The 13,738-nt window shown below is 39.7% G+C and overlaps 1 protein-coding gene across 2 annotated transcripts; it reads right to left on the reverse strand.

Moving 5' to 3' along the window:
• Positions 1–2,008: 2,008 nt before the first annotated feature.
• On the reverse strand, positions 2,009–11,539 carry lhx9 (LIM homeobox 9; the record flags this gene model as incomplete). Of its 2 annotated transcripts, none has more annotated exons than XM_079220922.1 (5): positions 2,009–2,065; positions 5,293–5,495; positions 8,839–9,197; positions 10,319–10,521; positions 11,360–11,539. In XM_079220922.1, the coding sequence occupies 5 exons, from the start codon at positions 11,537–11,539 to the stop codon at positions 2,009–2,011; spliced, it is 1,002 nt and encodes a 333-aa protein (XP_079077048.1). The 2 variants fall into 2 exon arrangements, with proteins under 2 accessions (XP_079077048.1, XP_079077047.1); XM_079220921.1 differs by lacking the exon at positions 2,009–2,065 and adding an exon at positions 4,405–4,659.
• Between the last annotated feature and the right edge of the window lie 2,199 nt (positions 11,540–13,738).

Genomic DNA, 13,738 nt, shown 5'->3' on the forward strand with positions numbered 1-13,738 from the left:
GGTTCACAGCAGCCCTCCTTTCTTACCTGATGAGGTCTCTGCACAGACAGAACATTGTATTTATCTTTTAACATTGAGATCAATACACATAAAGGGTTGAAATTTGATTTGTCTCACTATGATATCAGCTTTTGAGGATTTACTGTAAATTAATAAACCAAAGATATATGGCAATGCTTCAATAAAATATAGTCACAAGGGAACATCTTTTTTATTTTTTATTCTTCCTATTCTATATTTTTAAGAATAAAAAAACATACCTGAAATAGTGAGAAGAAATCTTATTGGGAGGATGATGGCGGATCAAGCATTGCTTAAAAACACACACACACACACACACACACACACGCACACACACACACACACACACACACACACACACACACACACACACACACACACACACACACACACAAATGCATTCCAGTCACCAACAGCCCAGCAGCAAACCCCTGAAATTCTTGTCAACACGGGGCCATGACGCTGTCCAGAATTTTTTTTATCTTGCAGCTCCAGAATTGAGCGGGGCTTGCTGTGTTTGTTTGTGTTTCTGCTCCAGCCCCAGCTTCCTGTAGCTCTGTGGTGTCAACCCGCCCACCGTCCTCCCATCAGACCTGGGGAACACAGCCCTGCTGCCACAGCGCTCAGGCACCCCAGCGACTGAGGTTTCCTCTTGGACTGACTGAAGTGTTTGCTGTTTCCCACATTGTTGGAATTCAACACCAGCCTGTTTACTGGTCCCCATGTGGCTTCGGTCTTTCTCCCCTCCTTTCTTTCTCTTTTTTTTCACTTTTTCCACTACACACCTTCTTTACATTACATTCATACTAATGAGACTGCCAAACAACTAACTGAAGCAGTCATGTTTTGCCAATTTCAGTTTGTATTTTACTTTATCCATCTTTTACATTTATCAATCAAACTGTCCCATTGGAATGTTGCTTGATTGTTTTTAGACTTTATTACAAACACATGTATGTGGGCTATTTGCTTTTAAATCCTCTTTCTGTTTGAGTAGAAAAGAACTAAAGTGACTGTTTTATATCATATATATATATATATATAGCCAAACAAACAGTTGTATTATAATATATAGGAGCGTTCTTTACTGTGAGGTACTATATGGGCATCAGGGACATCATTTTCATATGCTTTATTTTGCAGCTGACAATGCATCATACAATGAATCAAAGGAAAGAATATACATCTCAAGGAAAATGTTAACAAGATGATGAGTCGCATGCAAAATGAGAATCTCTTCTTTATCTGCTTTGTTTTTTCACTTCCTTCCCTCGGTACAGCCAGATGGCAAAGCTCCAGCTCTGCAGTCCTCTTCATACACTCATCATATTTGATGGGCATCCTGCTGCCGAGTTTCAAGGAGGCCATGTGTTTACGAAATGACACTTGTGACAAAAGAAAACTTCTATTTAGCAAGCTGATTCTTGGGTGGGGTGTATGGGGGCAACAGTGTGTGTGCATTTGCGTATGTGTGTGTGTGTAACAGTGTGCAGTGTGTTGGAGAACAGAGATTGTGAGTATGTGTATATGTTGTGCTTATATAGGAGCAAGGCAGTGGGAGAAAGGTTGTGTGTAGTGTGTGTGTGTGTGTGTTCAATAACATCCATACCGTCTCTGTTTCACACGGTCGTCATGTTGGATGCCTGCTGTTTTAATCACATCCTGGGCTTCTCTATAAGTTTTGTTTTTACTATGCTACAATACAGTTTATCATCAGTTTTTTTCATTTACCATTCCAATACAGATTTTTTTTTTTCAGCACATTGATATCATGAATATCATACATTGTGAGGTCTCCTCCGTTGATGGATTCAAACATTCAAGACACACTTTTGTTGGAAAAATCATCTGTTGTACATTTTTCAACTAATACAGGTTTTATGTTGGTTGTTTATTTGTTCTCAGTATGCTATCATCTTATCCTAATATTGTCTTTGTCTTCAATGGTGAGGAATTCCCATCAAAGTTTTCCCCTTCTGTTAATACTTTAGGGAATTTTCAAACGCCGGGATGTATGGCTGTAATGCCCCAAGATTTGTTCTCCCTGAAAGAAATGATAGAGTAAGAATATATTAACTACAGAGCAACCTGGCTTTACGGGGTCTGCATTTACTCTTACTTCATTTTAGGTTTACCAATATGTTATGCATAAATATATACTATATATGGATATAGATATATATATATATATATCAATATGCGCTTTGCAGCATTCCTTTGATTTAAAATTTAAAGCCATGTTCATGCATTAAAAAGCAATTTCATATTTTTGACTGCAGGGTTTAGATGTAAATCCATGGGGCATTACGTTAAAAACCATAAACATCATAAAATAGGAAATAGAAATTAAAAATGGAAGCAAAAATGAGGACGTTTAACTGGTCATTAATAACTGAATGCTTTCTTGTTTGTTGATGTGATAAACAAAAATCGTATTCAAGATAGAACACAAAAATGGCAAGTGTAATGAAAAATAAAACCCATTTAAAGCAAAGTATTTTTATTCACACAAATTTAATAAGATATATAACAACCGTTTGGTCCATAAATATTTAAGGGGAAATAGTTTCTATACACCATCTTTATCAAGAAACAGGGAAACATGGACAATCTTGATAGAACACTTACTGTACTCAACTATTAACACGAAGATCAATATATAAGGTTCTTGGATTACCCAACTATATCTGAAAGAGTGCACAAATGCTTTCTATGACATCGCTGCCCCCTTTTTAACAGGATACACCATAAAAAGATCTTCGGAAATAAGATGCAAAACAGTACAAAACTAGTGAGGCGTCAAAAGGATGTGAATCAGTTAACAAAGAACACATATATCCTGAATTTCACAAACTTTCTCCCAAGTTATAGCATAAGGCACATAGTAGAACTGAGTTAGGCATCTACTTCATGAAGTAGATCTAGAGTACCACTTTGTTCTACAATAGAACAAATTGTGACGCTCACAATGAAATGTATTAACTCCATTGAAGATTTGCTCTGTCTTTCTTTTCTCTCTATCTTTCAGCCAGAAGAAACATGTTTTTGGTCTGTTCAGTGGCAAGTGTCATTAAAGAAAGTATAAATATGGCCAAAAAGGAGTACACATGGACAATGATTTCCCACTGGCTGCCTCTTGCGACTCCACCTATCTGAGGTCATTTGAATGTTCATGTCAGCTCTACAAATCTAGTCTGCAACGTCGCAACCACTTAATTTCTAACCGCTATTCCTTTTCCCTTTTAAAAATCACATCGTTACCCTGAGCAACATGATAAAAATAATAATGCACTTTTCACTGGGCAGTATATTGTCACTGTGCAATTGAGTTTAGCTGTGGATCTATGGATATGTTTACTAGGATTTATCCATTTGACTACGGTTAATCTATGAGGCCAACCAATCTGAAAAAGTGCTGTAATGGAAACAATCGATTGCAACAGCGTGCGTAAACTGTTCTCCAATCCAAATTTCTCCTGCTGATTTATAATTATCAAACCATTTCTATCAATGTCACTGCATTACGTGTTGAACAGTTACCACTGTACAGATTGTGGGATTGGCTTCTTTCTCGTTATCACAGTAGATTTGTGAATCAAGACAAAAATGTTTGTGGTGTCAGCATCTACCTGCCTTTTAAGCTGCGATGGTTCGGCGCTTATAATGCAATTTAGACGTTATACATGCAGCTCTGTGAGATGTCTCAATGTCTGATTCCATCCAACTCAGTCTCAAAGACTGAAACATTCGGAAATAATTAAAGCCTGTTTTCTGGAGTTACCCATATACAGAACATTCTACAAGTCTATTTCCCAAATTATTCCCAAACAGAAATAAAATCTTTAAATTGGATAGTGCGAACACAGTGCATACATATACAGGTTTCCGAGGGCAAAATATTCATATTAGTTTAACCATAAATTAGGAAGGGCTTGTTTTACCATAATTCAATACAAATGTACAAATAAAGTCAAATCAAGTAAAAATCTAGTTTTCCAGACAACCTCATGTTTAGTTATTTTCCCGATGAATTGTGGGATCCATGAAAATTTTCTTTCACTTCAGCTTCAAAAATGTCCCGTCCAAAAATCAATCCCTGCATACTTTAAGTCAACTACAGACACGGCTGCCATGTGGTTTCAAATGCTACACATTAAAATGATTTCCTTGTGTTTTAATGTGGTCGCTGCTGTTCTTGCTCTTGTTGTTCTTGTTTGTGTACACAGTACAGCACTTTCTGTTCCAAGGAGCTGTCTCTGGTAGATTTAAAGGTGTCACTTAAAAAAATAAAATGTAAATTGAGGAAAGAAAAAAAAAAAGAACATAAAATAAAAATAATAAAATAAAATCAGATAAAAATATCAGTCCGCTAAAGATAGCTCGTTAGAAAAGGTTTGTCAAGGTAGTTTGTGAAGGGCTCCCCGAATCATGGCTGTCCAAACTAGAGGTGACGGAGGTCACTACAGTGATAGAGGGGTTTGTCAGGTCTGTTAGTGTGGCCGTGCTGGAGGGGGGGGTCAGGGCCCCACTGTCAGATGAGGGTGCAGCGAGTGAGGTGCCATCAGCCTTATCAACACCTCCATTCTCCTGTCGCAAAACGTTCCTTCTGAATTTGGCTCTTGCGTTTTGGAACCAAACCTGCAAACCAATCCCAATGTGGCTTTTACTTTTTGTGTTTAAGATTAAATTTTAAAAAGAAAGTATCATATCATTTGTACAGTGGTTTACATATCAAGTTATCACAGCTATTACTGTATCAACTTGCCATCGCCTTATGTAGATAAATCTTTATACGGTCTCCTTCATACATTAGTTTGAGCTTAAGGGGCAGATAACAATGAACCAATTAGCTCCTGAACATTGAATACAAGAATGTGTCTTTTGATAGCAAAAATCTAAACAATAATCCTGTCCTTTTAAATGTGTATCTCGGAGAGTTGAATTACACCCTCTATCTTTTCCACAGACAAAAAGAACATGTGCACTCTCATTATTAATAATATCAGCTACAGTTTTACATTTACTTTTCTGCGCTTATGACTGACTTTTCTTTTTTCTTTCCCAAAAAAAAAACATTTAAGAATCTAAAAGATTTCTGTTAAAAACCCCTGGATATACATCTAATGACTAAATGGGCCAACCAAACAAACAAAATCAAAAAGATGACTTCAATGATAATATTGGTGTGAAATGACAGGGACATGGAGGAGGAGTGAGATGCACACAGATATGGGCGGATCAGATCAGTAAGAAGAATGGCGTTCTGCTTACCTGTAGAACTCTCTTAGTGAGGCCTGTTTTCTGGGCCAGCTGCTTTAAGTCCTTGGCATCGGGGTTGTGGTTGATGGCAAAGTAGGATTTCATTGTCCGCAGCTGATGGTGCTTGAAGGAGGTCCGCATGCGTTTGGTCTTCTGTGATGGAGCGTAGGCCTGCTGGTCCCGGTCCATGTGATCGGTGTCATTCTCGTTACAGCCTGAGAGGACAGGGAGCAGAGCACAGGGGCTCGGTCAGAGTCCGCTTGGAACGACTGCATACAAATGTTCATTAACTTTTCTAGAAACTTTGCGTCTGAATTCATTTTTGCTGTGCTCGACAATTGACAAGGAAATGACAACTAACTGGCAATACATAAAATCCCTCCTCTACAATCAAAATAACGTGACACAAATCAGGTCACTGCTTACATCTGGTATTTGCAATGGTCACTAATTAAATGTTACACTCATTTCAAGGCTCAATATTAAATTAAATATATTGTTACATGGTCCAGTTTTGCAGGTAAAGACAAGCCCCATTTAAGCGTATTAGCGTAGATTAAGGTGGCCACATGTGAACAGTTCTACCTCCTGCCATCATGATCAATAATGAAAATGTGGTATATTTATAACAAGCAATAAGTGAGTCAAAGAACTCACTGAACTGACTAGACTAAAATTAATTATAACACCTTGGAAATTGGGATTATTGTGAGTTTTATATTTTTATTTAATCTGTTATTAGATTTGTTTCCGCTGAATTGTGTATTTTAACCATACAATGGGACCAGGCTAAATTATTTCTGCTTGTGTTTACAAAGACTAATAGGACTAATGGACCTCATTTGTCAATAGCTTCAGACTGTATGTGTAAAATACTTAAAGACGGTAAAAGGCAAAAATGTATTCACTAAATAAATGCATTTGTAGATAAACAGGGCTGCAGAAACAATGATCAATGTGTTAAGAAAAAAATATCTAAACAGTTAATTTCACTAGTGTTTTACAAACACAATTTTTGCATAATTCTGTTGTGACAGAATATTCTAATGCCAAATAAATACTTGCAAATTAAATTAGCATGTGACTGACTGTTAGACATTTATATGACTGCAACCAAAATATACAACGAGTAGAATTAATTATCATAGATTGATTATTGATTGTTATAGTTTTTTATAAAAACTAGTATTTACTTTCGAATGGGTCTTTCAAGATCTTGACTCGGATCTTGACTTGACTTTGGATTTCCAAATTATAGAGTATATTGTATTGATTTTCTTGTCTCCATGTAACTGAAATGCTGACCAGTTGTTTTCCTCAGTGGATGATGAAATATAAAAGTCTTACATCAACATTTCATCATAAAGGTGCTGTGCAACACTTCCTCAAAAAGGAATTATTGAGTTAAATTACAAATCGTTTTTTAACGAGGCAGATATCAATTCATCTAACTATGGGATATATGTTTTAAATATGTGGTATTATCTTAAGATATGTAATATTGCGCAAATTATGTTTTGTGTGATACGAGACTTTGTCTTGTGACACTTATACGCACCATCAACAAAACAATCATTGACATCTGTGTTCTTCTTTTCCAGCCTTCACTGGATTGTGTTTCACTAGATATTACCCACTAGGGGTCTCTATATCCAAACAAGACCAAACTTTACAGAGCAGCGTGGAATACTCAGTAGACCCACACCTTTCCCTGGTGAAAACAAGCATGAATGTGCTCGCTAAAGCAGAAACAAAACCACTCACAAAACCTCATCCTATTTTTCATGAAAGTGAGCCTCCTGGTCTGCACAACACAGGAAAAAGAGCACTTTGGAAAATAGTTGTTCAGTTGTTCCCTAATTTAATTATCTTTTCAAAAAAAATATTTTATTTATTCATGGACTGATTTGAATGTTATAAGTCATAAATGTATTGCATAATTAGAACATTTTACATTTCTAAAAAGATACAAAAAAGGCATGCTACTTGAGCTTTAAGAAGCCAATAAAGTATTTTTAAATTAGAATATATGATATTCTACCTCAGTCTATTCTATTCTATTTTAATATCCCAAATGAAAAATATAATATTCCCACTGGGACCTTTACTGTGTCTGTGGCGCTTAATAATAAGCTCAAAGGGATATCTTACAATATGTTATGTCTTTCTCAGTGTGCTTTTCTTTTGTGGGATTTTTTACCTGTTGTGGCTACATTATATTCTAAATCATATTGTATTTCAACGCTCTGTTGTAATAGGTATATCTTGCTATTAAAGAAAACAAATCACAGTGCTACAGTGCTTATTTTCCTATGAAAGCATCCATGAGAACTTTAGGATTTGCATAATCTCTTGGAATTGTGTTTGTGAATAACAAACCAAAAGCCCTTTCAAGCGGAGCGTTGACTGCACACTGTTGTGTTGGAGCCCCTGGCCTCACTGCAGCAGGCCCCTCTGCACGGCGCTGCTCTGTCCCTGAGAACTGTGCTGACCGCCGCACAGGAGGCCAGGGATTCCAACGTCACCTTCAATTAACGAAGAACAATTAACGCGCAGATTACCCTTATTCCTCCCCATTCACCAGGAACAGAGGAAACTTGGCGCACAATGACAAACTTTCTCAACCGCGCACTAATTCGCAGAAAGCGACAACAAAATGGGGACGCTGCAGGGGGGTGGAGGTCGGGTTATAACATTCAGCGATTCAATGCAAGGTTTTAGAGGAAACCTACATTTAACAGTAGCTCAATGTTCAGCTCAGCTTTTTGTTCGGTCCTCCAGCAAAAAGGCAAAGACATGCAAAACAATGGGTTTGTCTACAAGTTTTACGCCCAAACTACATTGACCCCCTTCACACCCATTCTGCACATTTATTTTGACCCAAATTAGTCTTAATAATAAAAGTCGATGTGCAGGTTGACGGCGAGGTCAAATTTCGATCATTCTGGGCGCAACACACGCCACAGTTTAAAGCACCAAAACGGTGCGTTACAGGCGCGTGGACCGAAAGCTGCAGATCAATTAGCCCACGGCTGCGGGCGCCGTTACACAGGGGCGCAGTTCACCCCCATTAGCATAGCCTGCAGGAGCGACGCATTCATCTCAGAGATGTAAGGTAGACCTACGGCTGCTACACATGAGGCGTTCAGGAACCGTCTGGGAAAAAAAAAAAAAAAGCGAAGGTCTTCTGCGTAAAGGTTTTATTTTTGTAATGCTATTTTTGTTACTTTATTTAGTGCTGTTTATTTGTGAGTGAATTTACTTAACTTTAATAATTGACGTATTTTAAAACACTCGAATTAAATTGATAAGACGAATCTTCAGGCCAGCAATTCCAGTGGACCCCAGATGGATTTAACCTACATTAGGAGCAGCTGTTTTTGCTGTCGATTTCACTGTCCATACAACAAGGTCTGGCCTTTAGGGCGATTTAGAGGCTACATCTACTTTTGCACTAAAGCTAACAATGCAAAACGTCGGTGACGTTGTGATATGTGGGTGTGTGTGCCCCTGACTGGCTGTGAGGCTCTGCTCTGAGCAGCACGCTGTGGGTCTCACCGGAGTTGTAGCTGGGTATATCTATCCCCATGGCCGGGCTTTTCCTCTTGCGCGGCCTTCCCTTCTGCGCCGTCCCGGTGCCGTTGAAGTAGGGCAGGGTGAGGCCGCCGCCCTTGGCTGCCAGCTCAGCAAAGTTGAGCTGCTGGTGGTAGTCCGGTCCTTGCACCAGCGTCTCGAAGTGGAGCCGGCAGTACACCAGGCTGTCCTTCATGCCGAAGTGGTCGCCCGTGGTCAGCGTCTTGTTGCAAGTAGTGCACGTGAAGCAGCTCAGGTGGTACACGGAGTCGCGCGCCCGCATCACCATCTCCGAGGCCGATATCCCGAGGTGGCAGCGCGCGCACCTCTGCACGGAGAACCTTCTGGAACAGACACATCGTCAAGACTCTTCATAGAGACCAAATGGACAAACACAAAGACAGAAGCAGAAACATAACCTGCCAATAAGCTAACTAGGTTTGTGTGGTGCCTTTCAGTGACACAGGTGTGTGTATGTGTGTATGAGTGTGCGTGTGTGTGTCTGTGTGTGTTGGACAAAGCTCGAGTGTGTAACAACACACTAACATTCTGGGACAAAATAGCCACATCTGGCCTACAACTGAGTGACGGCTGGTCGATATAGGCCACATTTACTTTGATGTAAAAATATTTTCATTGCACGAATATTTCCTCTTTTGAATAAGTAACAAGCCAGTCTTCTGTCTCAGTGATGAACCCTGCCATGGTTAACCTCTTGGCATCATAGCTTACATTAGGAACAAAACTCTACAGGTAGGCAAAAGGCAGAACTATATTACAAAAGCAAGCACATTTTGCCTTGACATTTATCAGCATCCTTTCTTTCTTGGGTGTTTTACTATTAAAATGCATTGTAAATATCGTTTAGGCCTGTGCATGGTTAATTATATTATGAAATCACATATCTGACCCATAAATGCATTTTTAACTGCTATTTTCTATATTTAAGCCTTTTACACTAGGCCACATGCTGACAAAAGCCATTAAGGTAGGTTACTTTTCAACAAACACAGTATACTGTACTCCTTTGTTCCAGGTGGGCTGACTCATACAAGCTAATGCAGTTTACATTACACTCATTGACATGGAAACTATTACATCTGAAGCACAAAGGAATTAAAGTAAAATGTAATATAATAACTTAATCCCCATTAACAGCATTCAGGGCCCCTGAGATGTTATGATCCTATTCAGACAAGAAAAAGGCCTAATTGGAAGAAAGGACTTCAACATAATTCCAGATGAACAGCCGCAGCATTTTGAATCAATGTTAAATATTGTTGCTTTACAATATATTTTTCCAAAATATTACTTTGTTCATTTAAGAGTTAAAAAATATAGTTTCCTATAAATCCAGCAGCTTTGGGTGGGTCCATGCGAGTGCGTGACAGAGAGACAGGGACACACATATTTCACTACGCGGTTCTGTTCATTTCTACAAATGTGAAACCGTAATTTTTCTTACCTGTAGTAATCATCCTTGCAATAGATACTCCCATCCTTGGCAAAACACGTTAGCTCCGACTCCAGCGCTAGTTTACATTCACAGCATTTGAGACACCGCAGGTGCCACTGTTTGTCCACGGCCAGGAGGTAGTATCTATCCGAAATCTTGCCGCCACAGCCGGCACACAGAGCAGGCTTCTCCGGGCTCATAGAAGGCATGGTCTGGGTCAGAGAGAGAGAAGAGGGCTCATGCAACTACTTCCCTGGACAGACTGCTGGGGGAATCTTATGCAACATATATCATGTACAACACTAACAACAGGCCTTTAGCACTTTTCTGAACAAGCAGTTTATTTGCAATCTATCAGTTTAGGCTGTTAAATAAATGAAGGCTCCGTGTGTTCAGGCCCACACGTATTGACAGCATCAATGAAACGACTGTGTTTCTGAAATTGACTGAGTATCGAGGATATTTAATATGTATTGGTTTAATCTCTTCCTCATATTAAAATCAAAGCAAACAACAAACTCACTGCAACAGTTTTGGAGATAAACATATATTTAAAGTATTGAATAAAGGCCTATTTAAAAATTGTTTATAAATGTAGTATTTCTTCCAGTTAAAAGAATGAAACTCAAATGTATAATTATATTATTCCAGCATGTTTTTGTCAGCTTGTCGGTATATAACTGCAATAACTAAAATGTATGGATTTGTCCACAAAACTAAATATTACTAAATGTTTTATTTGAGTAATGTGTGTTTCAAACATATTTAGAAACTTGCTAAATTGCAGCCAGTTCATATTTTTGTATTGTATTTGTTTGTACAGATAATTGAGCAGCAATTTGAATAATAGATTTGAACTGAGAAAATTAATTTCGGAAGAAGAATTAGACTAAAATGTTTGACTATAATTAAACACAAAGTAGTAATGAACAAATCCTCTTCTACTCACCCCAAAAACAAATGTACATTTCCTGGCAAGTTAACGGTGCCACGGTCGTCGTTTGTGCAGGTTAAAACATGAATTCAAACACGGGTCGATCAGGCTCTTACCGACTCTCTCCCGTTGAGCTGCATGCCCTTCGCCATGCGCGACTCCGTTTTCGACCTTCTCTCCATCTCCTCCATGATCCCTTGGATGTGATCCCCGGAGATCCCGTGGAAAAGCATGGCTCCCGGTCCCGGACGCAACGTGCAACTGCTTGCCTCTGTCTTGCAGCCCACAACTTCCATAAACTGTACTGCAGCGCTGCGCCCGGTTCTCTCAGCGCATCCAAAGGGGCTCGGAGACTCTGAGAGAGGCACCCAAAAACAACAACACAGCCCCTGAGTTTCAGATCAGCTCCGCGCCACAGTGCAAAAGAAAACTGGAAGAAAAGAAGAACGAAGAAACTACAACATGGGTGGGACAGGAGGAGGTAGGTAGGTGGTGGTGCACCAGCTTTTTCCTTCTTCCCGTCAATGTCTCTCCTCCAGAAAAAAAAATATATATAGTCCAAATGACGCGACAAACCGGTGTGGTAATGGTGGTGGTGGGGAGGAGAAGAGGGGGGCTACAGTGTGAACACTCGCCAAAAATAATGACGCAAAGTTTTTGTTGTTTCTTTTTGGTGATTTCTCTCTCTCCCGGTTTCCCAGTCAGGGGTTCCTTGGTGCTTCGAGGTCAGGTTGGGACTGCCTGGATTTGAGCACCGTGTCCTATTTGTGAAGAGAGCAACGCCTGCCCAGTCTGAATAATTTGGTAGGAGGAGCCCCCCACCACCACCCCCCCTCTCTCTCTCCTCTCACTCTGTAAGTCCCTCTCTCTCTCTCTCTCTCTCTCTCTCTCTCTCTCTCTCTCTCTCTCTCTCTCTCTCTCTCTCTCTCTCTCTTACCATCGCCACCAATTTCTATTCACCAACAAAGAGCTGTCACTCTTCCCTCAAAAACTCCCGATTCTGGCTGCGCGAAGGACCACCACTTTATGGTATTGACATTTTCATTACTTTTATTCCCCCATTTAAAGGAGAGGATGCTGCAGTGTAGTCAGAAGTTGCATAAACTGAAATGGCCTTAGAGTCATTAGAGTGTAAATATGTTAGTTATTTAATATGTCTTAATATGTTTGTAAAGCAAAAATAACTCCTTTGGAGTTATATTATAAGGGTCAGAAATAGGGGTAACTGATTGTCCTACATGACTTCTGTTGCGAAGCCAATTCAGTTGCTTTTCATTTTGGAGTAAAAACTAAACAGTTTTAGGGTGTTTTGTTTTTTGATAAATCAGGTGTTTGGTTGTCCCGAAATAACTGCGTGTGTGTGTGTGTGTGTGTGTGTGTGTGTGTGTGTGTGTGTGTGTGTGTGTGTGTGTGTGTGTGTGTGTGTGTGTGTGTGTGTGGTATACATGTATTGTTTGGGGCGGGGCAGTGATAGGCTAGAGGGCGGGGACAGATTGTATATTAAACATTCTGAAAGAGGAAAAAAATAAAAACACCCTACGCCGTCTCAACCTCTTTGCTTTATCTTTATCTTAATGCTCTATAAATAATTTGATCAGGCGACTAAGCAAACTGCTTGTCTGCCTTTTATATATAAATATAGGTTAGTCTTTTTTAGTGCATGATCATTTTTTCTCTCTCCATTAAACGCTCATTTGAAAAAAAGATATTAGCATTCATTAACACGATCCTTTTAGATTCTCTGTCTCTTGAATTAGGTCAAAATGTTGTTTACCTGCAGGAGAGTTGAGTTGATGAGAACAGAAACCGGATTGCAACTTCAGACATATTTAATTTATCTTATGGCGGTAGACGAGTTTAAGAAGGGGGGGGGGGTGGATTGAATATTTGAAGAAATTCACGTTCCATATATCTTACTTGATATAATGTATCGACTCGACCGTGAACTGCTATACAATAAAGATCCGTGTCAGTCTTAAAGGGTGTGCAAATCCTGTTACGCAAATAGGACTGAATGGTTTTACTGCCCAACATGCAGGCCAAATATGGTGACAACAAACCGAAATGAGGCAGCTCAATGTCTATATTTTGACTAACGCACACGGGCCTTTACAGCTGAGGCCCCGATAACGAGGTCTCTGGTCTCTGCGAGCTCTATATGGCTGAAGACTTCACCATAAAACAATAGACACACTGGCTGAATCTGTGACTCGGCTTTGGTCCCATTAATAGATTTACTGAGGGCTCAGGGGGGGTTGCAGGTGTGGATGCTTCTTCTCGAGACGTGTTACATTATCATGTGTGTGTGTGTGTGCACCCCCAATCCTCCTCCCCACCATGAAGTTGTGTTGGCTTTAATTGGAGGCCCCTTGATAGCAGCTATAAGACAAGGCTTGGACCCTCCTGGACGGGCTGGACCTGCAGCTGTTCTGAAAAGCATTACATTTAATTTGCGCTGTCAGTGTCTCAGCACCAGCCAATAGAGCGGTGAAAAG

The sequence above is a fragment of the Taurulus bubalis genome, assembly GCF_910589615.1.
Source record: "Taurulus bubalis genome assembly, chromosome: 7".
Taxonomy (NCBI): domain Eukaryota; kingdom Metazoa; phylum Chordata; class Actinopteri; order Perciformes; family Cottidae; genus Taurulus; species Taurulus bubalis.